General features: G+C 45.4%; 2 protein-coding genes across 8 annotated transcripts in view; one reads left to right on the forward strand and one right to left on the reverse strand.

The window, feature by feature from the left end:
- Positions 1-26,275, reverse strand: part of MKLN1 (muskelin 1) — a 370,372-nt gene that overhangs the window by 186,171 nt on the left and 157,926 nt on the right. The gene's annotated exons all lie outside the window — the stretch shown is intronic.
- Positions 1-26,275, forward strand: part of LOC131510957 (uncharacterized) — an 84,880-nt gene that overhangs the window by 2,130 nt on the left and 56,475 nt on the right. The window contains exons 2-3 of one of the 6 annotated variants that reach the window (XR_009261260.1): positions 7,288-7,471; positions 11,371-13,934. The exons of 3 other annotated variants lie outside the window; for them this stretch is intronic. Coding sequence is in view for 1 of the 3 variants with exons in the window: in XM_058728685.1 (XP_058584668.1) it covers positions 6,973-7,471; positions 11,371-11,534 (663 nt within the window). In the remaining 2 variants the exon portion in view is untranslated. Of the gene's footprint in view, positions 1-83; positions 282-6,971; positions 7,472-11,370; positions 13,935-26,275 lie in introns of those variants that run through there. 2 more of the 6 variants (XM_058728685.1, XR_009261259.1) reach the window with 2 other exon arrangements.

Consider the following 26,275-nt stretch of genomic DNA (forward strand, 5'->3'; position numbering starts at 1 on the left):
TCTCAGTTCTGTTAGTTCGGGGTGCTGGGTTTGCCAATTACACCTCTTACCCTAATGTAAGTAGGGTCTTTGTTCTTTCCCAGATACAGAGCTGCGGTTTCTGGATGATGCTTTTAAAAAATCGAGGGGCGGGGCGCCTGGGTGGCGCAGTCGGTTAAGCGTCCTACTTCAGCCAGGTCACGATCTCGCGGTCTGTGAGTTCGAGCCCCGCGTCAGGCTCTGGGCTGATGGCTCGGAGCCTGGAGCCTGTTTCCGATTCTGTGTCTCCCTCTCTCTCTGCCCCTCCCCCGTTCATGCTCTGTCTCTCTCTGTCCCAAAAATAAATAAAAAACGTTGGAAAAAAATTAAAAAAATAAATCGAGGGGCTCAGTCGGTTCAGCCTCTTGACTTCAGCTCAGGTCATGATCGCACAGTTCATGGGTTTAAGCCCCACATCGGGCTCTGCGCTGACGGTTGGGAGCCTGGAGCCTGCTTCGAATTCTGTGTCTACTTCTCTCTCTGCCCCTTCCCCACTCTCTCTCAAGAATAAACAAACAGTAAAAAAAAATTTTTTTTTAATAATAAAAAATAGATATAAGCCAGTTCTTCCTGAGATGACTTTCAGTTACTTTCTATTCCATTTAAGTAATATGGAAATCCTTTAGCAGAGGCCTCTCATGTCCTGCCTTGATTACCTCTCCAGCCCTCTCTCTTCTTTATCCTTTGCAAGCTTTTCTCCTGCCACACTAAACTAACACACGGAATTGGCTCGTTTGAGTTCTGTGCTCTCTCAGGCCTCCAGAGCTCAGCCTAAGCCAAGCCAGGAGCACTCCACCATTCTTTACCTGGCTAACTGTTGTTCATTTTTCAGATTATTTCATTCTGGAAAATCATTCCTCGTCACCAGTTGTGGGTTTTTTTTGTTTATTTATTTATTTTGAGAGAGAGAGAGAGAGAGAGAGAGAGAGCGAGCGGGGGAGGGGCAAAGAGAGGGGGAGAGAGAAGGAATCCCAAGCAGGCTCTGATCTATCAGCACAGAGCCCAACATGGGGCTCGAACTCACTAACTGTGAGATCATGACCTGAGCTGAAACCAAGAGTCAGAATGCTTAACCAACTGAGCCATGTAGGCACCACTCCTCATCACCAATTTTGAGGTTAGGTGCCAGTTTCTATATTTCTGTTGGCACCCTGATTTTCCTTCCTTATCTTAGCAGCTACCATAATACATTTTAATTTACTCTTTTTTTTTTTTTTCCTGTTCTTTCTCCCTAAACAATAACTCTCATGCAGGTAGGAATTGTGCATATCTTGTTCAGAGTTACATCCCCAGGCCTGTTGGTTCTAGTACATAGTAGATGCTCAGTAAATATTTATTGATAAACAACTAAATTATGCTAAAGGAGAACTTGGGCTGCAAAGGAAAGAGAATGTGGGAACTTCTCAGACAGCAAACATGTATCCCTGAGGTGCTATTGCCATGGAGAATGTAAAGACCCAGGATAGCTTGGCTTCCTTGCAGCAAAGACTTTACAAGCGGTGGAATAATTTAAAGTATTCATATGTTAACATAAATATGGATATATTATGATACTGAACCCAAGATGTATGTAAATGTTAAGATAAAATAGAAGACTAAAGAAATTTCAAAATCTGCAGGAGTCTGCTAGTAGCTCAGATCTCTTGGAGATCTATCTTTATACCCTCCTCTGCGTTTGGGGCGTTGCCTTAGGTGATGGAGTTCATCAAAAGGATACATGGGGAAGGCCTGGAAACTTCAACTGCTGCTTCGTCCCTCTAGTGCCCCCACACTTCAAAGATTGGGACATATTCTCACTTTATGGGGAACTGGATAATGGATCATTATTATTCAGAGATCAGCAGCTCCAGTGACCTGTCATCTCGTCATCCCTTAAAAGCAATCATCTTTTACTCTTCTGATGCCTTCTCAGTATGCTTCTCGTAGTAAATACTTACCAGAGAAAGTAACTGATTGTATTTGGTTTGTCACTATTCACTATCTTTTCCTGAAAAAAAGAAAATTTATCAAGAGGCTGTGATGTGCCAGGTTTTGTCTAGGTGCAAGAGAGATAGGGATAAACAAGCCAGACAAGGGCCCCACTTTCGTGGAGCTTACATTCTGATATGGTAACATGTAATAAATAAGTCAACTAGATAATTTTAGTCTGTGTGTTTTGACTGCTAAGAAAAGACTACACTGGAGTAATAGTTAGATTGGATAGTTAAGGAAAGTTCTCTAAGAAGGTAATAGTTAAGCTAATAGTTAAGCTATAGTAAGAAAGTGCCAGGCACACAAAGGCCTGTCTTGTATCAAAAAGATAAGAAATAACAGGTGTTGGCAAGGATGTGGAAAAAAGGGAACCCTCTTGCACTGTTGGTGGGAATGTAAATTGGTGCAACCACTGTGGGAAACGGTATGGAAAATTAAAAATAGAAATACCATATAATCCAGTAATTCCACTACTGGGTATATACCCAAGAAAAATGAAAACACTAATTTGAGAAGATTGGGTGCCTGGCTGGCTCAGTCAGTAGAGCATGTGACTCTTGATCTTGGGGTTGTGAGTTAAAGCCCCATATTGGGTATAGAGCTTACTTTAAAAAAAAAATGAAAAGAGGGGCACCTGGATGGCCTCGGTTAAGCATTCAACTTGATTTCGACTCAGGTCATGATCTCATGGTTCATGGTATAGATCCCCATGTCAGAGTCTATGCTTGACACTGTGGAGCCTGCTTGGGATTCTCTCTCTCCCTCTCTCTCTGCCCCTCCCCTGCTCTCTCTCTCAAAATAAATGAATAAGCTTTAAAAAAAAAAAAAAAAAGATGTATCCCTATGTTTATTGCAGCATTATTTTCAACATCCAAGAAATTGAAGCAATTCAAGTGTCCATTGATAAATGAGGAGTTAAGAAGATGTGGTATATATATATATAAAAGAATTAAATCTTGCCATTTGCAACAACATGGGTGGACCTAGAGGGTATTATGCTAAGTGAAATAAAGTCAGAGAAAGACAAACACCATATGATTTCACTTACATGAGGAATCTAAAAAACAAATGAACAAATCAACAGCAACAACAACAAAAACACTCTTAAATACAGAGAACAAACTGGTGATTGCCAGAGGGGTGGTTGGTTAAGGGATGGATGAAATGGATGAAGAGGATTAAGAGGTACAAACAAACAAAAAAAAGAATTCTGACATTAATGAACTATACAGGATATATCTGATAGATATCCAAGGTGGATTGCCAAGTATGCAATATGAAGAATCTATTTTGGTCAAAGTCTTAACCTAGTCACTTTAGAGGCATTTGGCTTTCTTTTATTATTTTTTTTTTATAATAATGAGTGAGGGAGGGGCAGAGAGAGGGAGAGAGAGAATCCCAAGCAGGCTCCACATTGTCAGCGCAGAGCCCAACTCACAAACTGTGAGATCATGACCTGAGCCGAAATCAAGAGTTGGACACTTAGGGCACCTGGGTGCACAGTCAGCTGAGTGTCCGACTTCAGCTCAGGTCACGATCTTGTGGTTCCTGAGTTCGAGCACTGCATCAGGCTCTGTACTGATAGCTCAGAGCCTGGAGCCTGCTTCAGATTCTGTGACTCTCTCTCACTCTGCCCCTCCCTCACTTGTATCCTGTCTCTCTCTCTCTCTCTCTCTCTCTCTCTAAAATAAGTAAACATTAAAAAAAAAAAAAAAAGAGCCGGACACTTAATCAACTGAGCCACCCAGGTGACCCTGGCCACCTTTTTATCTAACCGATCTAGTGGTTGCTTCTTTTGGCTCAGGCACTAATTCCTGAGTCAAATTTTTCTCTGAGCAGCAGAGTTACTGGGGCTCCAGGTATAGCAGCTCCAGAGAGAAGAAACCATCTGTGGCAACCTTCTGCAGTAGGGGAGTAGGGGCACAAGAATAATCCGTGGAAGGAAACCTAGAGAATGTGTTAAAAATCTTAGTTTTGTTCGTCTGTCTGCTACTTTTCTAGCTATGAGACCTTGGGAAATTCACATAACTTCTGAGTCTCATTTTCCACCTCTAAAAGTAAATTTAATCAAACCTATCCTGTCTACTTCACAAGGGGATTTGAAGATCAAATGAAGGAAGAGAATGATTATAGAGTGCATAATTTGTCTACTATGAAATAATGTAAGTTCTCATTTAATTCATAGAAACTCTGAGATACAAATATTATTCCCCTTTCACAAATGAGAATAATGAGACTTAGAAAGGTTAAATAATTGTTGTCTTTGATTTGCTTCTTCACACGTGTGGGACAGAAGAGAGTGAGGTAAGGGTATTCCTTCCTCTGTCTGTAAGGTCACTCTGGGCCGACTGGCCCTTTGGGCCAAAGGTCACACGTCCTCCTCCTCCCAGGTAGTCTCTCCACCCACTCTCTCTGGTTCTGGGTTCCAGTAACCACCCCTGCTCCTTGCTTCCTGTGGTTTCCTGGTATGTTCTCACACTTTTATAAATAGTCTCTTTATTAAGTCTCTTAAATTGCCCAATTTCAGAATGCCATCTGTTTCCAGCTGGGACCTTCAGTGATATAATAACTTACTCAAGGAGGTGTAGCTAGCCAGTGACACCCAGAATCTCTTTGGTTCAAAAGCCAGTCCTGTTTGATCACATCCCATTCTTCTCAAGTGGGAAGAGACTTAGTAAATGGTAAAGTACTATTCGGATATAAGATGTTGTCAAAAAAGACTGACTACCAGAGTTAAAAAGCAAAACCACTTTGGCTGATTTATTTATTTCCAGGCAAAGGAACACACTAGACTAAGGCGGAAAAGAGGTGTTTTTAATTGTAAGGAACGGGTTTCATGATTGTTATGCTCACTGAAGATTAACATAACCCCTCTCAACAGACTGGAATAAGTCAACAGTTCTGTACATGATTGGTTAAAACAAGCCCCATACTTCAGCGGTCAGAAAAAAATAAACCTTCAGATAGGTCTTGTAAGGATCTTGCTTTAGCTGACATGGGTCATGTAAAGTTCATGGTTTCTTTCACAGCTTTAGCTATTTAGGAGAGTAGGAGCACAATACAGTATTCAGTGTGCTATCTCCTAGGCAAGCTCTGCTGTAAATGGGAGAATTTCCTTTTACAATATTATGCAACAGATGAAGAAACTAATACCCAATTATGTTCAATGTCATGTCTAAGGTCATCCACACAATTGGCCTTTCTCAGATATGAATCCAGAACCCAAGTACCTGATTCTCAGTCCACTTTTTTCCTCATGTATTTAGTGGGAATTTTTGAGGACTACACCTGCATTATTCTTCTTCAAACCCTCCATAACTGGCATATAGCAGATACTCAAGAAATATTTCCTGAACTGCATCTCTTAGTTCCTCCTAAATTTCTTCTCACCAGTTGTCTTAGGCAATTAAGTCTGCTATAACAAAAATGCCATAAACTTCATGGCTTAGATGACAAACACTTATTTTTCACAGTTCTGGAGTCGAGGAAGTCCAAGATCAAGGTGCCAGTAGATTCAGTATCTAATGAGAGCCCTCCTCCTGATCTGCACACATCCACCTTCTTGCATCCACCCCTGGTCCCCCAAAATGTGTGTCCCTCTCACTTGCTAAATACATTCATTTCATCCCAACAGCCCCAAAGTTCTTATAGCTCATTCCAGCATAAAGTCTAAAGTCCAAAGTCTTATCTGAATATTGAAAGAGAGGACCTAGACCAGCCGACTCCATTTTGTTCTGTGTCCTCCATCTTGAGTGACTGTGTCCCCGAGATGGCCCCCTGTCCAGGAAAACCGCAGGAAGAAATTCCTGCTCAAACCTCACACCACGCCTCCTCCCCTTGAGTAACTTCCTGCTCACCTGTTCAAATTTTCCGTTCAAACCACGCCCGGCAACCTGCGCAACGGGACTCTGACCCTTCCCCATCCAATCGGCTAAGACCACGACCATCACTCCACCAACTGCCCCTAGATCCCTATAAAACCTTTGTGCTTTTGAAACTCACTCTCCGGCATCTCACCGCTGCGTCAGTGCAGGTAGGGGATTGAGCTCGAGCTAGCTCGAATAAAGGCTCTTTGCTTTTGCATCGGACTCAGCTCCCTGGTGGTCTTTGGGGATCATGAATTCTGGGCATAACATTTGGGGGCTCGTCCGGGATCCCCAAGACCCCCGAGGGACCCCCCGACCTGGAGAGCCTGACTGGCCACAGTTAGTGTCTGTTCATTCCCTGTCTCTTCCATGTGAGCTCATTTCTGAAATTCTGGTAGTGCCCGGCATGGTCTAAGTGGATGCACTGGAGGACCATGGGCCGGGAGTTTCAGAAGACATTCCGATCCTCCCTTCTGGAGGGACGTGGATTCCCCTCAAAGGTCTGAGACGAGGCAGGTTGCTCCCGCCGGTCGGTGTGAGGCCGTCGTCTAGCTTTCAGTTTTGCTTCCATGGAGTTGGAAGACTGTTTCTATGGGCCCTCTGTTTGTCTGTTTCTGTGTTTCTCTGTTTTGTTCTGTGGACTTACTGGACGGATATTATGGGACAGACTCAGACTACTCCTCTAAGTATTACAATTGATCACTTTAAGGATGTCAGGGGAAGAGCTAACAACCTCAGTGTGGAAGTCCGAAAGGGTTGGTGGCAGGTTTTTTGTTCTAGCGAGTGGCCAGCTTTCAATGTTGGATGGCCGCCAGAGGGAACCTTCGACCTCCCTACCATCCACCAAGTCAGGGGTATCATCTCTCGGCCTAAGACGGGCCATCCTGATCAGCTCCCTTACATTGTCACTTGGCAGGACCTTGTAGAAGACCCACCCTCTTGGCTTAAGCCCTTCCTAGCCCCACGCCCTCTGGAGCCAAAACCCATTATTGTTTTGCAGGGGACAGAGAAGAAGGAGAACAAGAAAAGTCTTACCCAGCCTTCAGCACCCCTCTACCCTGTCCTACAAGGGGAGACTGAAGAATTAATTTTTCCTCCCCCATATAACCCCCCTAGGATGCTGGAAGAACACCATACCCCCCCTCCGGGGGAGGCAGACGCTGTCCCAAGAGCGGGAGGTGGAAACGCTCCAGTGGGAAGCCCGCCCTTTACCAGACAAAGGGCTCAGAGGCAGCAATCCACCTCCTCCACCGACTCCACTATTCTGCCCCGGCGAGCCACCGGACTCCCAGACGCGGAGGGGAATCAGCCCCATCACTATTGGCCTTTTGCCACTAGTGACCTCTACAATTGGAAAGCTCAGAATCCTAAGTTATCCAAGAAACCGGCAGGGCTTATTGATTTATTAGACTCTGTTCTTTTTACCCATCAGCCCACGCGGGACGATTGCCAGCAGCTTTTGCAGGTCCTGTTCACGACTGAGGAAAGAGAAAAAATCCTCAATGAAGCCCGAAAACTAGTTCCGGGCGCAGACAGGAATCCCACCACCAACCAGGCTCAGATAGATGCCTCCTTCCCCTTAACTCGGCCCAAGTGGGATTTCAACACGGCAGAAGGTAAGGAGAGGCTCCAGGTCTACCGCCAGACTCTAACGGGGGGGGGGGGGGGGGGGGGGTCTCCGAATGGCTGCTAGGAAGCCAACCAGTTTGGCCAAGGTAGGAAACGTGCAATAGGAAAAAGATGAGTCTCCAGCTGCCTTTTTAGAACGGATCATGGAGGCATTCCGTACCTATACCCCCATGGATCCAGAGGCTCCAGAAAGCAAGGCAGCTGTTATCATGGCCTTTGTAAACCAATTGGCCATAGACATTAGGAGAAAATTACAGAAAATAGATAGACTAGGAGAAAAAAAGTCTGCAGGACTTACTGGTGGTAGCCGAAAAGGTATATAATAACCGGGAGCCTCCTGAGGATAAGCAGGCTCGCGCCATGGCAGCTGCCAGCAGTAAGCAGACTCGAGACCTGGCCAGAATACTACTAGCTACCACTGCTGACTCCCCCGAGGAATGAGACCGCCGTCTCTGGCAGCTGGCAGATGACTCAAGAGGAGGTAAAGGAACCACCAAGGGTGGGGGAAGCAGAGGCTGCAGAAAGATCAGTGCGCATACTGCAAGGAGATAGGGCATTGGGCCTGAGTTTGTCCGAAAAAGGCCGGCAGGAAGGGAAGCAAGACTGATCGAGTAAAAGTCTTAGAGCTAGATAAACTGAGTGATTAGGGAAGTCGGGGTTCGGATCCTCTCCCCGAGCCCAGGGTAACTCTTAAAGTGGAGGGGACCCCTGTTGACTTCCTTGTTGACACCGGAGCGCAACATTCGGTCCTCCACACCCCACTAGGAAAGCTAGCCAGCAAGAAGTCCTGGGTACAAGGGGCAACTGGTATGAGCCAGTATTCATGGACTACCTGAAGAATGGTAGATGTGGGGACGGGACGGGTATCCCACTCCTTTATGGTAATACCAGAATGCCCCTACCCGCTGTTAGGATGGGACTTACTGACCAAGATTGGAGCTAAGATAACTTTCAGACAAGGGGGGCCTCAGGTCACCAATGGCAAGGGCCACCCCATCCAGGTCCTGACCATGAAACTAGAGGATGAATACCGCCTCCACCAGGAGGCGCTCCCGAGAGAGGATAATATAGACAGATAGCTACAAGAATTCCCATCAGTTTGGGCAGAGACAGGGGGAATGGGACTAGCTGCTCACAGGACCCCGGTCCTGGTAGAGCTCAAGCCAGGAGAAGGTCCGGTAAGGATCAAACAATACCCCATGTCTCAGGAGGCCCAGAAGGGGGATCCAGCCACACATCTGGAGACTATGAAGCCTAGGGGTACTAGTTCCTTGCCAGTCTGCCTGGAACACCCTCCTACTGCCGGTCAAAAAACCTCACACAAATGACTGTCGACCGTTACAAGACCTCTGGGAAGTAAATAAGAGGGTCACGGACATACACCCAACTGTTCCCAACCCATATACTCTCTTGAGCTCCTTGGCACCCTGCAGGGTCTGGTATACTGTACTAGATTTAAAGGACGCTTTCTTCAGTCTGCCGCTGGCACCCCAAAGCCAACCCTTGTTCTCCTTCAAGTGGCATGATCTGGAGGAGGGCTACAGCGGGCATCTCACCTAGACACAGCTGCCTCAGGGGTCCAAAAATTTGCCCACCATCTTCAACGAGGCACTACACGAGGACCTGGGTGAGTACAGAAAGGAGCACCCTGGCCTCACCCTCCTACAGTACGTAGATGACATCCTGATTGCTGCGGACACGGCCAAGGACTGTGAGCAAGGGACCCAGGACCTGCTGGCTACCCTGGGGGCCTTGGGGTACCGGGCATCTGCAAAAAAGGCTCAGATATGCAGGGAGAGGGTAAGTTACGTAGGATACATCCTGGAGGGCAGACAGCAGCGGTTATCAGATGCCAGAAAAGAAACTGTCCTGAAGATCCCTACTCCCACCTCCCAAAGGGAAGTAAGGGAATTTCTAGGATCGGCTGGCTACTGCCACCTCTGGGTTCCGGGTTTTGCTGAGATCACCAGGCCTCTATATGAAGCTACCAAAGAGGGGAAAACATTTGAATGGACTGAAAAAGAAGAAACTGCCTTTACTCAGTTAAAAAAGGCCTTCCTAAGTGCCCCAGCCCTGGGCCTGCCAGACATTACAAAGCCCTTCCACCTCTTTGTAGACGAACACAAGGGAATAGCAAAAGGGGTTCTAACTCAAGCCTTAGGCCCCTGGAACCACCCAGTGGCTTACCTATCCAAGAAGCTAGACACAATGGCTGCCGGCTGGCCGCCATGCCTAAGAATTATTGCGGCGACAGCACTCCTAGTCAAGGACGCAGACAAACTGACCCTAGGACAGGAGATCTGGATCACGACCCCACACGCCATTGAAGGGGTCCTGAAACAGCCTCCTGAAAGATGGATGAGTAACACACGTATGACTCATTACCAGAGCCTCCTACTCAACCCTCCATGGACGTGGTTCCACCCCAGTGCGGCCCTCAATCCTGCAACCCTGCTGCCCAACCCTGACCTAGATGCTCCACTACATGACTGTGCGGGGATCCTAGAGCAAGTACATGGATTCCGGATGGATGTGACCGACCGGCCCCTCCCCGATGCCAAGGCTACTTCGTTCACTGATGGCAGCAGCTTTGTGCGGGACAGACACAGGTATGGGGGTGCAGCGGTGGTCACCGAAATGGACACCGTATGGGTGGAGGCTCTATCCTCCAGAATGTCAGCCCAGCGAGCAGAGCTCATCGCCTTCACCAAGGCGCTGATGCTGGGAGCTGGAAAATGGCTTACCATCTACACAGACAGCCGTTATGCGTTTGCCACAGCTCATATTCATGGGGCAATTTATCAGAAGAGGGCGTTACTGACGGCAGAACGACGGACTATAAAAAATAAGCAGGAGATACTTGACCTGCTTACGGCCTTATGGCTTCCTGCCAAGCTGACCATTATCCATTGTCAAGGGCACCAGAAAACTGATAACCCAGTAGCTAAAGGTAATCGAAAGGCTGACCAGGCAGCCAAGGCAGTCCCCACCATGACCATACAACTACCGGACCCGGGAGACCCAGTTTTACCAGACCAGCCCAAATACTCCCAGGAGGAGTTACAGAGGATCAAGAAACTTCCCATGGCCCGGGAGATAAAGGGATGGTGGTATACACCTAACAAGGAGCTCGAGCTGCCAGACCGGCTCGGAGTCTCAGTATTAGAGCACATGCATTAGTCTACTCACATGGGGGCCCGAAAATTAAAAGACTTATCCAACATGCCAGAATCAAGATTCACCAACAGGACACCAAAATAGAGCAAGTTGTATCTGCCTGGAAGACCTGCCAACTCACCGACGCGAGAGCCACATCAAATGAAAAAGGAACCAGGCTCAGAGGCACCAGACCGGGAGCCCAATGGGAAGTCGACTTCACTGAAGTTAAACCAGGAAAATATAGTTATAAATATCTTTTAGTATTTACAGACACCTTCTCTGGCTGGGTAGAGGCATACCCAACTAAGCATGAAACGGCTCAGACGGTGGCTAAGAAGCTACTAGAAGATATCTTACCCAGGTTTGTTTTTCCTGCCATGATAGGATCAGACAGTGGACCAGCTTTTATCTCGCAGGTAACGCAGGCAGTAGCCAAGGCTGTGGGGGCAAACTGGAAATTACATTGTGCTTATAGGCCCCAGAGCTGAGGAAAGGTAGAAAGAATGAATAGAACCCTAAAAGAGACCCTTACCAAATTAACCATGGAGACTGGCGGGGACTGGGGGACTCTCCTACCGTATGCCCTTTACCAGGTTAGGAACACTCCTTACACCTTGGGTTTTACTCCCTACGAGATCATGTTTGGCAGGCCACCCCCTATTGTTCCCAACCTTCGAGCTGAACTTCTTGCTGAATTTAAAGATCAAGAACTTTTTCTTTCCTTGAGAGGGCTCCAGAAGGCACACGAGGACATTTGGCCGCGCCTCCGTGCCATCTGCGAGGCTGGCCCTACTCCGACACCTCATCAGTACAGGCCGGGAGACTGGGTCTACGTCAAGAGGCACCGCTGAGAGACCCTCGAGCCGTGCTGGAAGGGACCCTACATCGTGATGCTGACAACCCCCACCGCTCTCAAAGACGGCATCACGACCTAGGTCCATCACACCCACATTCGGCCAGCAGACCCCTCCTCCATCTGGAAGGACTTCGTCACACAACAGGCCCTCAATCGGGACCAACACAACCCGCTCAAGCTCAGGCTACAACGCATTTGACCCACCTAATATTGGTAACTGTTAGCTCTGCTTGTCACTGCTCATGCTGCCAAGAGTCCCCACACCCCCCAAAACATCACCTAGCAGATCATAGACCCCAGCTCAGGGACGATACTTAATCATACTTCCCAGAGCCACCCCAAGGACACTTGGTTCCCAGAACTTTACATAGACCTCCAAACTCTGCTCCCCTTGTCACCATATGCCCCCAGATTCCATGTGCAGAACCTTTATTTCTACGTCTGCCCCGGCCACTCTTGCTTGAGCACATGCAGGGACGCGGCTGACTACTTTTGCGCCTCCTTGTCATGTGTCTCGATGGGGCACATCTGGTGGACCCCACCACGCACCAGAGATCTCATCGTGGTAAAGCGGCCCAGTGGCCCCCGACCGCCATATGCCTGGGGGTGCGGTAATCCCATAGTCATATCCTTTACAAGCCAAGGTGAAAAAACAACAGGATGGGGGAGTGGAAAAACCTGAGGACTCAGGATATACGACCGGGTTAGGCTGGGAGCCAAGGACAAGGGAACATTATTTACCCTCTGAATGCAAGTGACTCCCCTTGCCCAGCAGTCCCCCACGGGGGTAGGACCCAACCAAGTACTAGTTCCCTGACCTGCCCCCGCCCGGGCGGCCATGCCCAGAAACACCCAGGCCCCGGCCACACAGCCCTCCATATCTCCTGTCCCTACCAGAGCGTCACCCGCATCTCCTGCCCCAGGTCACAACTTACTATCTGATGCAGACCTCCTGTGGAGCATGGTTGTCGGAGCATACCAGGTACTAAACACTTCTAGGCCCGACCTGACCAAGTCCTGTTGGCTCTGTCTAGATGTCCGGCCCCCATATTACGAAGGTATTGCCATTAAAGGCAATTATACAACAGCCTCCAACTCTAGCTCCTGCAGATGGCAGCAGGCTACTGCAAGACTAACCCTCCAGGCGGTAACAGGGCAGGGCACTTGCAAAGGCCACGTGCCCCCCGGGCAGTCACATCTCTGTAGTGAAACCCTAACAGTCCCCAGGGAGACAGTGTATCTACTTCCCCCCCAAAAATGCATGGTGGGCCTGTTCCAGGGGCCTCACTCCCTGCGTCCACTCCCAAGTCTTTAACTCCTCGAAAGAAGGCTTCTGCATACTCGTGCAGTTGATCCCCAAGCTAGTGTACCATTCGGGGAAAAAAATACTTAACAGGTTAGGCTCTACTAACCCCCGAAGTAAGAGAGAGCCTATTACAACCCTAACTCTGGCTGCGCTCTTGGGACTGGGATTAGCGGGGGCAGGGACCGGAATATCCTCACTCGTCATCCAGGACAAAGACTACAGAACCCTAAGGGCAGCCATTGACTTAGACATAGAAAGAATTGAGAAATCAATTTCTCATTTACAAGAATCCCTTACTTCCTTATCAGAAGTAGTACTCCAAAACTGAAGGGGATTAGACTTATTCATGCAGCAAGGAGGACTATGTGCAGCCCTAGGGGAAGAATGTTGCTAATATGTTGATCACTCGGGGGTCGTAAAAGAATCTATGGCCCTCATAAGGGAAGGGCTACAAAAATGAAAGTTAGAGAACAATCTCAGTCCTGGTACGAGTCTTTGTTCAACTGGTCTCCCTGGTTAACTACCCTCATCTCGGCCCTTGCTGGACCCCTCGCCATCCTGCTCCTACTAGTAACCCTCGGACCCTGTATCATCAACAGGCTGGTCTAGTTTGTCAGGGACCGCATGGGGGCCATCCAACTAATGGTCCTCCGTGCTCAGTACAAGGCCTAATAACAGAAGAGGACAAAATAGAAATGCAGCCGGTCCCATGATCAGGTCTGCAAGCTACATGACAAGGGGGGAATGAAAGAGTGAACCTAGACTGGCCGACTCCATTTTGTTCTGTGTCCTCCATCTTGAGTGACTATGTCCCTGACATGGCCCCCTTTCCAGGAAAACCACAGAAAGAAATTCCCCCGCTCAAACCTCACACCACGCCTCCTCCCCTTGAGTAACTTCCTGCTCACCCGTTTAAACTTCCCGTTCAAACCACGCCCGGCAACCTGCGCAACGGGACTCTGACCCTTCCCCAGCCAATCGGCTAAGGCCACAACCATCACCCCTCCAACTGCCCCTAGATCTCTATAAAACCTTTGTGCTTTTAAAACTCGCTCTCTCTCACCGCTGCATCGGTGCAGGTAGGGGATTGAGCTCCTGCTAGCTCGAATAAAGGCTCTTTGCTTTTGCATCGGACTCGGCTCCCTGGTCTTTGGGGCTCACGAATTCTGGGCATAACAATATCATCTAAATCCAATATGGATGAGACTCATCCTGAGGCAGAATTCCTCTCCAGCTAGGAACCTGTGAAACCAAGTTAAGTGCTTCCACAATAGGGTGGTAGGACAGACTAGAGACAGACATTTGCATTACAAAAGAAAGAAATTGGAAAGAAGGAAGGGGTGGTAAGTCCCATGAAAGCAAGGGAAACTGAATGAGAGCTTAAAGCCTGAGAAGAATCCCCTTTGGCCCCATGCTGCCTTTAGCACCACCTTTTGGACCCCCAAAAGGGGGTCCAGTTGGGGATGGCCACTGTTTTACTGTCTTGCCTGAGAAACGCTCTCCAGCTCTACCCGGTGGTGGTCACACCCCCCGGGGCTCTGGGTAGCCCCGCCCCAGAGCTGTGGGTGGAAGCCATCTGGCCTGTTGTAACAGATGATAGCCTCTCTTTTGAAACCCTGATGGTACCCCTAATGATCTCGAATTGTTTTCAGGATCATTCTTTCCCTGTCTTGAAGAATAGCTTTTGTTCCAACCTAACAGCTCTGTGGTCCTAGTCCTATAAAATGCAAGACGTCCTACAGCCTTTCTTCATTCCATCCGTCTCCATCCCCTTCAGTTCAATGGAGTATCCCTGCTGGGGTGGCTGATTAGTTCTACGGTTCATATCCACGCTAATCTCTTTATCAAATGGTCAGTAAACTGTACCTTTAGTTTCTTTAAATATGCTTTCTCATTTTTTGTAATGTGGACAGTCTTAGGATTTTCCAAAGCTTTAAATTCTGGTTCCTTTTTGCATAAATTCTATCATCAGTTCATATCTCTCTTATTTTACCAATAAGCCATCAGGAGGAACCAAGCCACTTCTTCAACACTTTGCTTAGAAATCTCAGCTTGAGATTTCACAGGGTACAAGAACAAGATTACAAATCAGCCAAATTCTTTGCTACTTTATAACAAAGATCACCTTTCCTCCCGTTTCCAATAACCTGTTCCTCATTTCTGCCTGAAACTGGAATGGCCTTTACTGTCCATATTTCTAGCAACATTCTATTCATGTACTATCTAAAAAAAAAAAAAAAAAAAAAACGGCATTCTCTCCAGCTCTCTTCTTTCTGAGCCCTTGGCAAAATCACCTTTAGTAGTCTCTTCACAACAATATTGAGTTTTTCCATCATGCACCACCCCCCCCCCCCACTCCAGCCCCTACCCATTATCCACTTCCAAAGCTGCTTCCACACTTTTAGGTGTTTGTTACAACAGTACACCCACAGTTAGCCTGTGCTACTGTAACAAAAATATAATAGACTGGGTGGCTTAAACTAACCTTAACAATAAAAGTTATTTTGCCAGCAAAAAATGGGTTTACTCAGAACTAGCAGATGGGTGCCTGGGTGGCTCAGTCAGTTAAGTGTCTGACTTCGGCTCAGGTCATGCATTGTCTCACAGTTTATGAGTTAGAGCCCCGCGTCGGGCTCTAGGCTAACAGCTGGGAGCCTGGAGCCTGCTTCAGATACTGTGCGTGTGTGTCTCTTTCCGCCCCTGCCCCATTCTCACCCTGTCTGTCTCTCTCTCTCTCTCCCTCTCAAAAAATAAACTTAAAAAAAAAAGTTTAGAAATAGCAAATAGCAGAGATTGCAATTCAGGACGTGCAAGCTACTGCAAAACCATACATAAGTTCAACAAACAAAGGAGAGGGATGTTATTTTAGGAAGAAGAAAGAAAGAGGAGGTCCGGAAGGATTGTTTTGAATGAAAGGCCATTGGAGAAAAGCAAGAGTTCAGGGTGATGACTTCTCATTAGCTGGTTGCAGAGGCAGTCAATGTCTTGTAGAAGATACAATATACATCTTTTCTCTGTTAGGGCCTGTAATTGATGATTCTTTCCTGGTGATGATTCTTCTGTTGGGGCCTGTAATAGACACTTATGTTGGGAGTCTATAATGGACAGTTCTTCCTATAACTGACATTGAGCGGTATGTCTGCCCTCTGTCTTCTTTAGTGAGGTTTTCCTTTGTTAATTTTCATACAACAAACATTTATTTCTCACACACGCAGGCTGGGAAGTCCAAAATCAAGGCGCCGGTAGATGTGGTGTCTACCACCCTATTCCTAGTTTGCAGATGGCGGCCTTATTGCTGTATTGCTGAGAGAGAAGAGTAAAGGTCTCATCCCCCCCCCCCACCCTTTTTTTGTTTGTTTGCTTAATGTTTATTTATTTTGGGAGGAAGGGGCAGAGAGTGGGAGAGCCCACTTAGTGGGGCTTGATCTCATCAATCGCTTAACCAATTGAGCCACCCAGGCACCCCTGGTCTCGTCCCCTTATAAAGGCCCTAATCCCATCAAGAGGCTCCACCTTCATGACTTCATTGAAATCTAATCACACCTTTCAAAGGCCCCCACTTTCTGAAACCAACACATTGGAGATTAGGGCTTCAACATACAAATCTGAGGAGAATACATTCATTCAGCCCATAATGTAGTTTATGATTACATTTTTTTTTTTTTTTAAATCAAAGGAGTTTGCTTAGGGATCATCTATAGATCAGAAGACTGGAAAGAATTAGAAGCATGGGGGCTGCCCATCCATTTTTGACTAGTAAATGAAGAAAATGATCATAGGGATTAGAATTTACCCCAAAATAATTCCCATTGAGCATTTCTTGCATACCAGGAATATGTATGCATTATCTCAATTAATCCTCACAGCAATCCTGCAAGTAAACTCAGATTTTTGGAGGTCGAGATTTGGCAAACTCATATGTGCCCTATTATCCAATTCTCAATGTATGCATTCAGGATTCAGAAGGCCAAGAGGAATATGTGATGTATTCCCACAACTAATGGTTCTGTCTCAGTCTTATTTCTGTTCTCTCATGGTTCCCATATTAACTCATTTCAATTTTGCTCTTGTTGTTTGGAATCCTTTCTTTGAGCACAACATTGCAAAAAGGGGAAGATGAAAGCAAATTTGTAAGTAAGCTCTTTGCAAGTAAGGAGATACCACCTTTATTTTTTAGGACAAGGAACTTCTGCCAGCCCCGGTAGGACCTCTGTCCTCCCAGGTCACAGGTGAACACGGAGACTAGTTTCAGGTGTGAAGCTCAGGTCTGTCTGCTCCCAGGAGATGGCAGCAGCAGCCACCACAGCCTCAGTCTGCTGGAGATAGCAGACAGGATTCGTCCTTTTGCCTCTTGGCATCCAAGCCTAGAAATTCCTGGTATTAGAGACCACTTTATCCCTCCCTTGGTTTGCTCGGCTTGGTTGGAGCTGAGGCACAGGGAATGCAGGAACTGGCAATGATTCGTCATCTCATAAACGCCTAGTTTTTTTGTAAACACTTTGGTCTGAACTGTGACCTTGAAGCATGTGTGAAGGAGGACCAGGAAGTCTCTGGCCAGAGAAAAGAGCTTCAAAAAGAAACAAATACAGTTGACCCTTGAACAGGGTTAGGGGCACCAACCTCCCTCCCCACTCTCTTGCAGTCCAAAATCCATGTATAACTTTTGACTCCCTAAAAACTTAACTACAAATATCCTACTGTTGACTGGAAGTCTTACCCATAACATGAACAGTGAATTAACACGTATTTTCTCTGTTATGCATATTATATGCTGTATTCTTACAATAAATTAAGCTAGAAAAAGAAGAAAACATTATTAAAATCACAAGGAAGAGAAGATACCTTTACAGTACTGTACTATACTTATCAAAAAAAGAAATCCACTTATCAGTGGACCCATGCAGGTCAAAGCCACGTTATTCAAGGGTCAGCTGTAGGAACTTAAACACTTACATCCACACAGGTGTAAATGCAGAACCCCAGCTCACAGTTTGGTGCCACACAGAGAATATAGAGTCTCAACCCAGCCTCCCAGCTACCAGCCAGCTGACCTTGTCACTGAACCTGTCAGAGCTGCAGTTTCCTAGCAATCAGCTTAGCATGGATGCAGTGATGTAAAGTGCCTGCTAATTCTTAAATTATGAGTTACTGTACGTTTATTTTCTGGATTCAGTAAGCTTGGGCCTTTGCCCTTTCAGAATGTTAAAAATCCCAGACACAACAAGTGCTACAGGAGCCAAGTAATCCCAGGTGAGCACATATCCTGGTTCGGCGAACACTGCCAGGAGGTGGGCAGGAATCCCAGGAAATGTCTGAACACCACGCAGCTATGGATGAACTGTCAACTGCTGGGGGTTGCTTTGCAAATTACCACATCTAAATGAGGCTGACAAAATAATATTCCAGAAAGCAATTAACACTGATTCCTAGTGTATTTGGAACCAGAAGTCCTTTTGGGAAAAGTGAAACAGGCTCAGAAAAAATTATCCTACTCCTCTGGGTAGAAATGTTTGAGGTTAAGGGGCACCTAGGTGGCTCAGTCGGTTGAATGTTGGGCTCTTGATTTCGCCTCAGGTCATGATCCTAGGGTCGTGGAACTGAGTCCCACCTCGGACTCCACACTGAGTGTGGAGCCTGCTTAAGATTCTGTCTCTCTCTCTCTCTCTCTCTCTCTCTCTCTCTCTCTCCGTACCCCTCTCTTCCACTCACGCTCTCTCTAAAATAAAAAACATTAAAATTAAAATAAATTAAAAAAATTTTTAAGCAAAAGAAGTGTTTTAGGTTAAGGGAATTCTTAAGTCATGATCTGTCAGTGCTTCTGTCCCATTGTTACCGTCAGGAGCTCAACATGGTTTTTGCGAAAGAGAAAATGTAACTCCTCTCATTTCCTCCCTGCTTCATGACCTCCTTGTCCTGGTCTTCATCACCTGTAGTGCTTCAACTTGCATCCATTTATTCAGTAAATACTTACTGGTCCCCTACTATGTGCCAGGTGCTGGGAATATACCTAGCTTATTAAGGAGGTCACAGTCAACTAGTCCCAATATGAAATGGGTTAAATATACAAAGTAGCCAGAAAGGATTAGCATATAAATATAAAATACAAAGTGACACTAGTGGCCATAGTGGTGGTTAGCAGTAGCATTATCTCCATAAGGATACAGGCCAAATATCTTTCCTAATTAAAGCTCTATCTAGAATATAGTAGACTCATCTAGACTAGACCTACAGGTGTTAGCCCCTGTGAGTCTGTAAGGCAACTTCTTCTTCCCCTTTCACATGAAAGTCATCATATGAGAATCCCTTTCTGAGTTAAGAAACTTTGGATCCAGAAAGACACTTTATTTTTTTTGTTTATTTATTTTTGAGAGAGAGAGAGAGAGAGAGAGAGAGAGAGAGAGAGAGGTTGGGAGGGAAACAGAGGATCCCAAGCAGGCTCTGCGCTGATAGCACAGAACCTGATGCGAAGCTTGAACTCATGAACTGTGAGATCACGACCTGAGCAGAAGTCAGACATTTAACCGACTGAGTCATCCAGGCACCCCTAGAAAGCCACTTTAAATGGAAATATGTACTATGTCACCTGACATGAAAGGATCAGGCTGACCGGGGACGACTTCTTTATGTTTTCTGCATTAGGACATCAGCACAGTTGATGATCGGGTTAAATAAGTTTCAGTGTTAGTTGAAACAGAGAACTACAAAATGACCAAAATAGAAGAGCATAGTGACAGCGAGTTCTAGGTGGTTCTGCACTAGAAAAGAGAACCAGATCCAGCATGCAGAGCAGGTCAGAGAGTAAGGGAACAGGGATGTCGTGGGACAAGGGACTCGGCTGAGCTGCACAGTACACCGAACAAACACAAAAGAAGCAAACCCGTTCTCCTGGTTCCCCAACATCTCAGATCAGTCGGAGGAGGTCAACTGAAGTTTGTCTTCAGAGAGACACCAGATGCCTTCATACTGTTGGAACAGGACCAAATCATTTCTCAAATGCAAATTTTTATAGAGACCTTACATTGATAATTTTCATTTATTTTCTTCCTGTATATTTCCAAATAAGCTCAAAATCATCTCCTGTCCCTCCACCTCTACAACCAACTTCCAGCAATGCCACTTACTAAATGTAGAGCACAAAGGTCAAGAACCTCTGGCCTTTGGCCTAATTTTATGCAATTTCATGTTCAGGTCACTGCTCTGAGAGCCCAAAAAATAACCAGCATTATAATGGGATTCTCTGGTGAGCATGTTCAGAGAGATGCCACTGAGCAGTGGCTCTCATTCTTGGCTGCTTGTTGGAATCACATGGGGAGCTTTTAAAACTTCCCACACCACATCCCCAAACAGTTACACATCAGGGGTGGGACCTAGGCATTGATACATTAGGTTTCTCAAAAGGTTTCTCTTTTTTTCTTTCCCTTAAAATTATGGATGTGGCTTTATTTACCGAAGATGCTGGCTGGGGCTGGTTCTGCCAGCCAGGTGATTAGTTTCTCGAAAGATTTCTACGTGCAGCCAAGGTTGAGAACTTTTCCCCCTTATGCTTACAGGAAGCTGTTGGTACCTGACAGCTAAGCTCTCCTTCTCCCTTTGGAATTTGTCTTGAGAAGTAAGCATCAGGAAACCAGATGCAGCAATGGCAGCTAGTTTGGACCTCCACTTAGTCGTAAGATTCCCATTTTAACTTTCCCACCTTGTCCACCAGGTCTACAATGAAAAGTAGTTGGTACTTAAAGTTGTGTTTCAGGGAGAATTGATAACAGGTGATGCCAGTGTAAATGCCATGCTCTAGAGACCCCACATTCATCCTAAAAGCAAACAGAAATGCTTTTTAAAATCCCCCATACTAGGGGCGCCTGGGTGGCGCAGTCGGTTAAGCGTCCGACTTCAGCCAGGTCATGATCTCGCGGTCTGTGAGTTCGAGCCCCGCGTCAGGCTCTGGGCTGATGGCTCGGAGCCTGGAGCCTGTTTCCGATTCTGTGTCTCCCTCTCTCTCTGCCCCTCCCCCGTTCATGCTCTGTCTCTCTCTGTCCCAAAAATAAATAAAAAACATTAAAAAAAAAAATAAAATCCCCCATACTAGGTCTTTTTCCTCTCCTTTTTAAAAATCTTTTTTTTTTAATTTTTTTTTCAATGTTTTTTATTTTTATTTTTGGGACAGAGAGAGACAGAGCATGAACGGGGGAGGGGCAGAGAGAGAGGGAGACACAGAATCGGAAACAGGCTCCAGGCTCCGAGCCGTCAGCCCAGAGCCTGACGCGGGGCTCGAACTCACGGACCGTGAGATCGTGACCTGGCTGAAGTCGGACGCTTAACCGACTGCGCCACCCAGGCGCCCCTAAAATTTTTTTTTTACATTTATTTATTTTTGAGAAACAGAGTGAGACAAAGCGTGAGCGGGGGAGGGGCAGAGAGCGGACACACAGAATCTGAAGCAGGCTCCAGGCTCTGAGCAAGCGGTCAGCACAGAGCCTGATGTGGGGCTCGAACCCACAGACTGTGAGATCATGACCTGAGCCGAAGTCGGACGCTCAACCGACTGAGCCACCCAGGTGCCCCACCTCTCCTCCTTCTTTACCCATTTTTCTCTTCCCCTCTCTTCCTACCTATCTCCTTCACTCCTCTCCCATGCTATCACTGACTCTCTGTCCTATTCCTCTTACCCCTTGTTTATCTTTCATTACCTTCTGCATCTACCCGTTCCTTTTGCATCTGACTTGACTCCTTTCACTCTTTATTGTCTTTTCTCCCCCTTACCCACAACACACACCTGTCTCCTCTGTTTCATCATCTTTTCCGCTTGCTGCTCCTTAATGGGACTATGCTATCGAATAAAACCGTTGTCAGATATTTATAATTACTGAATCAGGTATTTGTTGTTGACTTTAAAAGCAGATGAGTCGTGGGGTTCCTGACTGGCTCAGCCACTGAAGCATGTGACCCTTGACCTCCAGGTTGTGAGTTTGAGCCCCCCCCCCGTTGGGCATAGAAATTACTTCAATAAATGAAAGCAATTAAGTTCTGAAAATGCTATATATGTCTCTCCAAGGAAAAAGAAAGAAAAAAAAACTTGCTCATAGCATTCTTTAAATACTAACTATAATAATTATTTTTCTTATAACTTCCTTTATTGACCTAAGATTACTTTTGTCATGTAGTTCAGTGACCCTCAATACAAAAATGGTTCTTTGTTCTTCAACAATCCAGACAGCAGTAGCTGACACCACCTTAAAAAGAGAAACAAGCTAAAAACAGTAGTTGAGTGTATGCGCCCTGAATTGCATATTCAGTTGCAAAATCATCATTATCATTATTATTGTAATTGCAGAGAGGAGGCATTTAAATAATTGTTCAAAGTATCTTCTTGAGGAAATACGTAAATCAGGGCCAGCTGTCACAAATCAACCTACAATAATAATCCCGTATGTGCATCCTCAGTATTCATAGCAACTCTACAATAACAAATTTGTGCATTCATCTAATGTCCTTAAACAACCTAAAAAATAACAGACAAACCTTGATCAACTCCAGTGTCTCGCTTGGTAGTTGACCTATGCTTTTAAGCCGTGTCCCTGAACAACCTTAGAATCAGAAGCCACCAAACAAAAATTGTACCACCAATTCAATGACAAACTGGGTGGGTAACCCAGCATCTACCTGCTCTGTTATGGCAACAATTCTGGGTACACAAGTAGAGTGGAAACAGGATAGATAGACCAGCAGACAACTAAAACATTTAGGAGAAATATCCACAAAGATAGACAAAGATTGACTTGAAACTTGTAAACAAGCGGGAACTATGAGAAAAGAGGAAAGGTCTTGTTTTTAGTTTAGTGAAATCAGCCAAAAGTATTTGAGATTTTTCTCTTCCCAAGATACAGCTGTGAAATGACTAATAGGAATTAAGTGAGCCTGCACCAAGAACTGAATGTGCCACTTCACTGGGAACAGAAAATGTTCCCCTGATAGAGGCTGTCCTCTCAGATTAGTACCTTGGGTATTTTAAAGAGGATCAGCCAGACACAGATACGGTGCATTTACAAAGAACAAGAATTATCCAAGCATCTTTGAAACTTTTCGCTGTATCATTGGTGCTTTGGGATCATGTTTATGTCTTTAATTCCATGTCCCTGAAGAAACTCAGGAGAGAGGGAAAAAGGAAGAGGGAGAAAGAAAAATTCCCGCCACGTTGTTTTTTCCTTGCTGGGCTACTGTCGTGTTCTAGTAGAAGTCTTCTTGCAGAAGACTTGGCCTGGCCAATTTAAGAAGGGTGGATGACCAGTACTTAAGAAAGTTAGTAATTGCCCTGATCCAACCTTCCCAGGGTCTAAAAATCACACAACTGATTGCAATGGATCAATATTATTTGCATATTTGCATATCCCCAGCTAAAATCATGCTTCCTACACACAGCCTCATCCTGTTTCAGTAATTAAAATATTTTTTCTACAAAAGTATCAGAAGGGGTACTGATTGACATTTTGAAAGATGTTTCAAGGCACAATCTGTGTATTTTTTTTCTCATTGTAAAAGTGAGACACCAACTAAATTCAAACTTCAAAAAAGTTTAAAGGGGAAGGGCACCTGGGCAGCTCAGTTGATTAAGCAGCTGACTTCGGCCCAGGTCATGGATCTTATGGTTCATGAGTTCCAGCCCGGCATTGGGCTCTCTGCTGTTAGCACAGAGCCCGCTTCAGATCCTCTGCCCCACTCTCTCTCTGGGATCCCCTGTCTCCCTCGCTCTCTGCCCCTCCCCTACTTGTATACACTCTCTCTTTAAAAATTATTTTTTAAAGTTTAAAATGGCAAGAAAAATCTCACTCTTATCCCAAGATAAGCACTGTTAACTATTTGTGTATTCTTTCCACATAAGCATATATAATATATACACCATTTTTATACAAAGCAGGTCATATAATATACAGTGTCCTATTGTGAGATAATAGAAACTATACATGTTGGTTTCTAACCCCTCAGTTCCTGGCACAGAGCTCCTAAGGCCCTTGTACATTTCTAAGTGATAAGAGCACCAGGAACATCTTTTGTTCTAATATTTGGTCTTTGATCCCACTTCCTGACACAAGTTCCTAAATCCCTTTGATTTCCTGGCAGTGTCTTTTGTTCCAGTGAGGTGGGCTCCTGGATGGCTCCTGAATGGGGGCTGATCCCCAGAAAGACCAAACCGTGATTACAAGCTTGGAATTTTCAGCCCCACCCCTCACTCTCCACAGAGGGGAGAAGGGCTAGAAATGGAGTTAATAATTGATGATGCCTTCATGTTGAAGCCTCCATGAAAATCCCAATAGTATGGGGTTCAGAGAGCTTCCAGATTGGTGAACACATCCAGTTAACGGGCGGTTGACACAGCCCACCCAACTCATTCGGGACAGAAGATCCTACACTTGGGACCCTCCCAGACCTCATTCTATGTATCTCTTCATCTGGCTGCTGTTCATCTATATCCTTTACATTATCCTTTATAATATAATAAACTGGCAAACATAGTGTTTCCCTGAGTTCTGTGAGCTCTTCTAGCAAGTAATCGAATCCAAAGGGTTAAGAGGTCATGGGAAACTCTGATTTGTAGCCAAGACAGAAGTTGTGAATAACGTAGGGACCTACTACTTGAGAATGGCACCTGAAGTCAGGAGCAATCACACGAGACCGAGCCCCTAACCTGTGGGACCTTACTCTATCTATAGGTAGGGCCAGAATTGAATTAAATTGCAGGATACCCCGCTGGTGTCACAGAGAATTAGTTGGCATGGGAAAAACTCCCACATATCTAGTATCAGAGTATTGCGAGTGTGGTGGTAGTGTGAGAGCAAAGGAGACACACGGGAAGAAGACTGGATTTTTCCTAAACACCCATACCTTGCTTCATTCATTTAATAATATGTCAGAAATATTTCCATGTCAATACATGTAGATCTTCCAAGATCTTTTAATCACTGGCTATGCCATAATTTATTTAACCATTGCTCCATTGAGGAACTTTTAAATCATTTCCACTTTTTGGAATTATAGCCAATGTTTCCATGAATCATTGGGAACTTGTATGACTCTATCTGTAGAGTAAATTCCTTTAAGTGAAATTGCTAGGTCAAAATATATGTACATTTAAGATTGAATTAGATGTTTCCATATTGTAACCCCAAAATAGTTGTTCAGAACACATTTCTACCAACAGTACAAGTTCACTTATATCCTTGCTAAAACTGAGTTTTATCAAACTTGCAACTTTTTGTCAATCTCATAGGTAAAATCGTATCACATTGTTGTGATTTGCACTTTGTAAGCCCTAATGGAGTTGTGTTTTCTCCCCTGAGTAGTTTTTGCCATACTTACTTTATAAAATAATTGGCCATATTCTTTGCCCGTTTTTCAGTTTTCCTCATAAAACTGTTAAGCTTTCTTTATATAATAAATAAGCACTTTTTCTCTTGGGTTTCAAACAATTTTTCTTCTGTGCCATTTGTCCTTTGGTTCTATTTACAGTGTTTTCTTGTTATCACTGTTGTCACATTAGTTTTCACCATATGAAAGTTTATTTTTTTAATTTAATTTAATTTTTAAGTAGACGGCATGCCCAGCACAGAGCCCAGTGCGGGACTTAAACTCACAACCCTGAGATCAAGACCCGAGCTGAGATCAAAACTTGGATGCTTAACTGATTGAGCCACCCAGGCACCCCTACCATATGAAAGTTTTAAATGTTTTATACCAAAGCATTTATCAACATTTTCCTTTTTTGGTTTCTGAGTTTTGTCTCTGTTTTAAATACTAGCCCTCTTGTATGATGGTTCTCTTTGTAGTTACCACTTTAATGTATCAGGGCTTGATTTGAATTCCACTGTGTCATATAGTATAGGTTAAACAATTGGATTTTACTATGGAAAGAAGAAACTTACAAAGTCAAGGTCATTAAGAGAAGGGAAGATCCTCTTATTGTCCTTGGCTGACCTGCTGACCTCATGGAATGGGTTGTGTTCCAGGGAAGGGAACTCTGCCTCTCTTTTGATCTTTTCTTTGTATAGAACAGGTAAGTGTGAGAGTAAGCCTTATCAGTGAAAGGAAGAATCAGACTGTCTTGGCATTAGGCAGCCTGGATGTTAGTGCCAGCTATTTACCAGGGTCGCCTGGGAAACACACAAACTGCCCAGCATCTAGACTTTTGGGCCCATGGGATGTTAACATAAGCAAAGCCAGTGGTCCCACGGGAAGCTGAGCGTGTGGACAGCTCCTCAGCCTAGGAGAAACCCCTTTCCTCAGGCTCCATTCCTCCCCATACCTGGTTTGAGCTAGCTCATTGTCCACGCAATGCAGAATGAGCACCGAGATTCATTTACTATAAGCCCACTCTTTTAGGCTTATTACACATTAGTTAAGGAGTTAGGGAATAGAGGTGAGATGGACTCCTTTTTTTATTCCCAACTTTTTATTTTGAATATTTTCAAAGGTCACAAGAAT

Source organism: Neofelis nebulosa, chromosome 4 (genome assembly GCF_028018385.1).
Source record: "Neofelis nebulosa isolate mNeoNeb1 chromosome 4, mNeoNeb1.pri, whole genome shotgun sequence".
Taxonomy (NCBI): domain Eukaryota; kingdom Metazoa; phylum Chordata; class Mammalia; order Carnivora; family Felidae; genus Neofelis; species Neofelis nebulosa.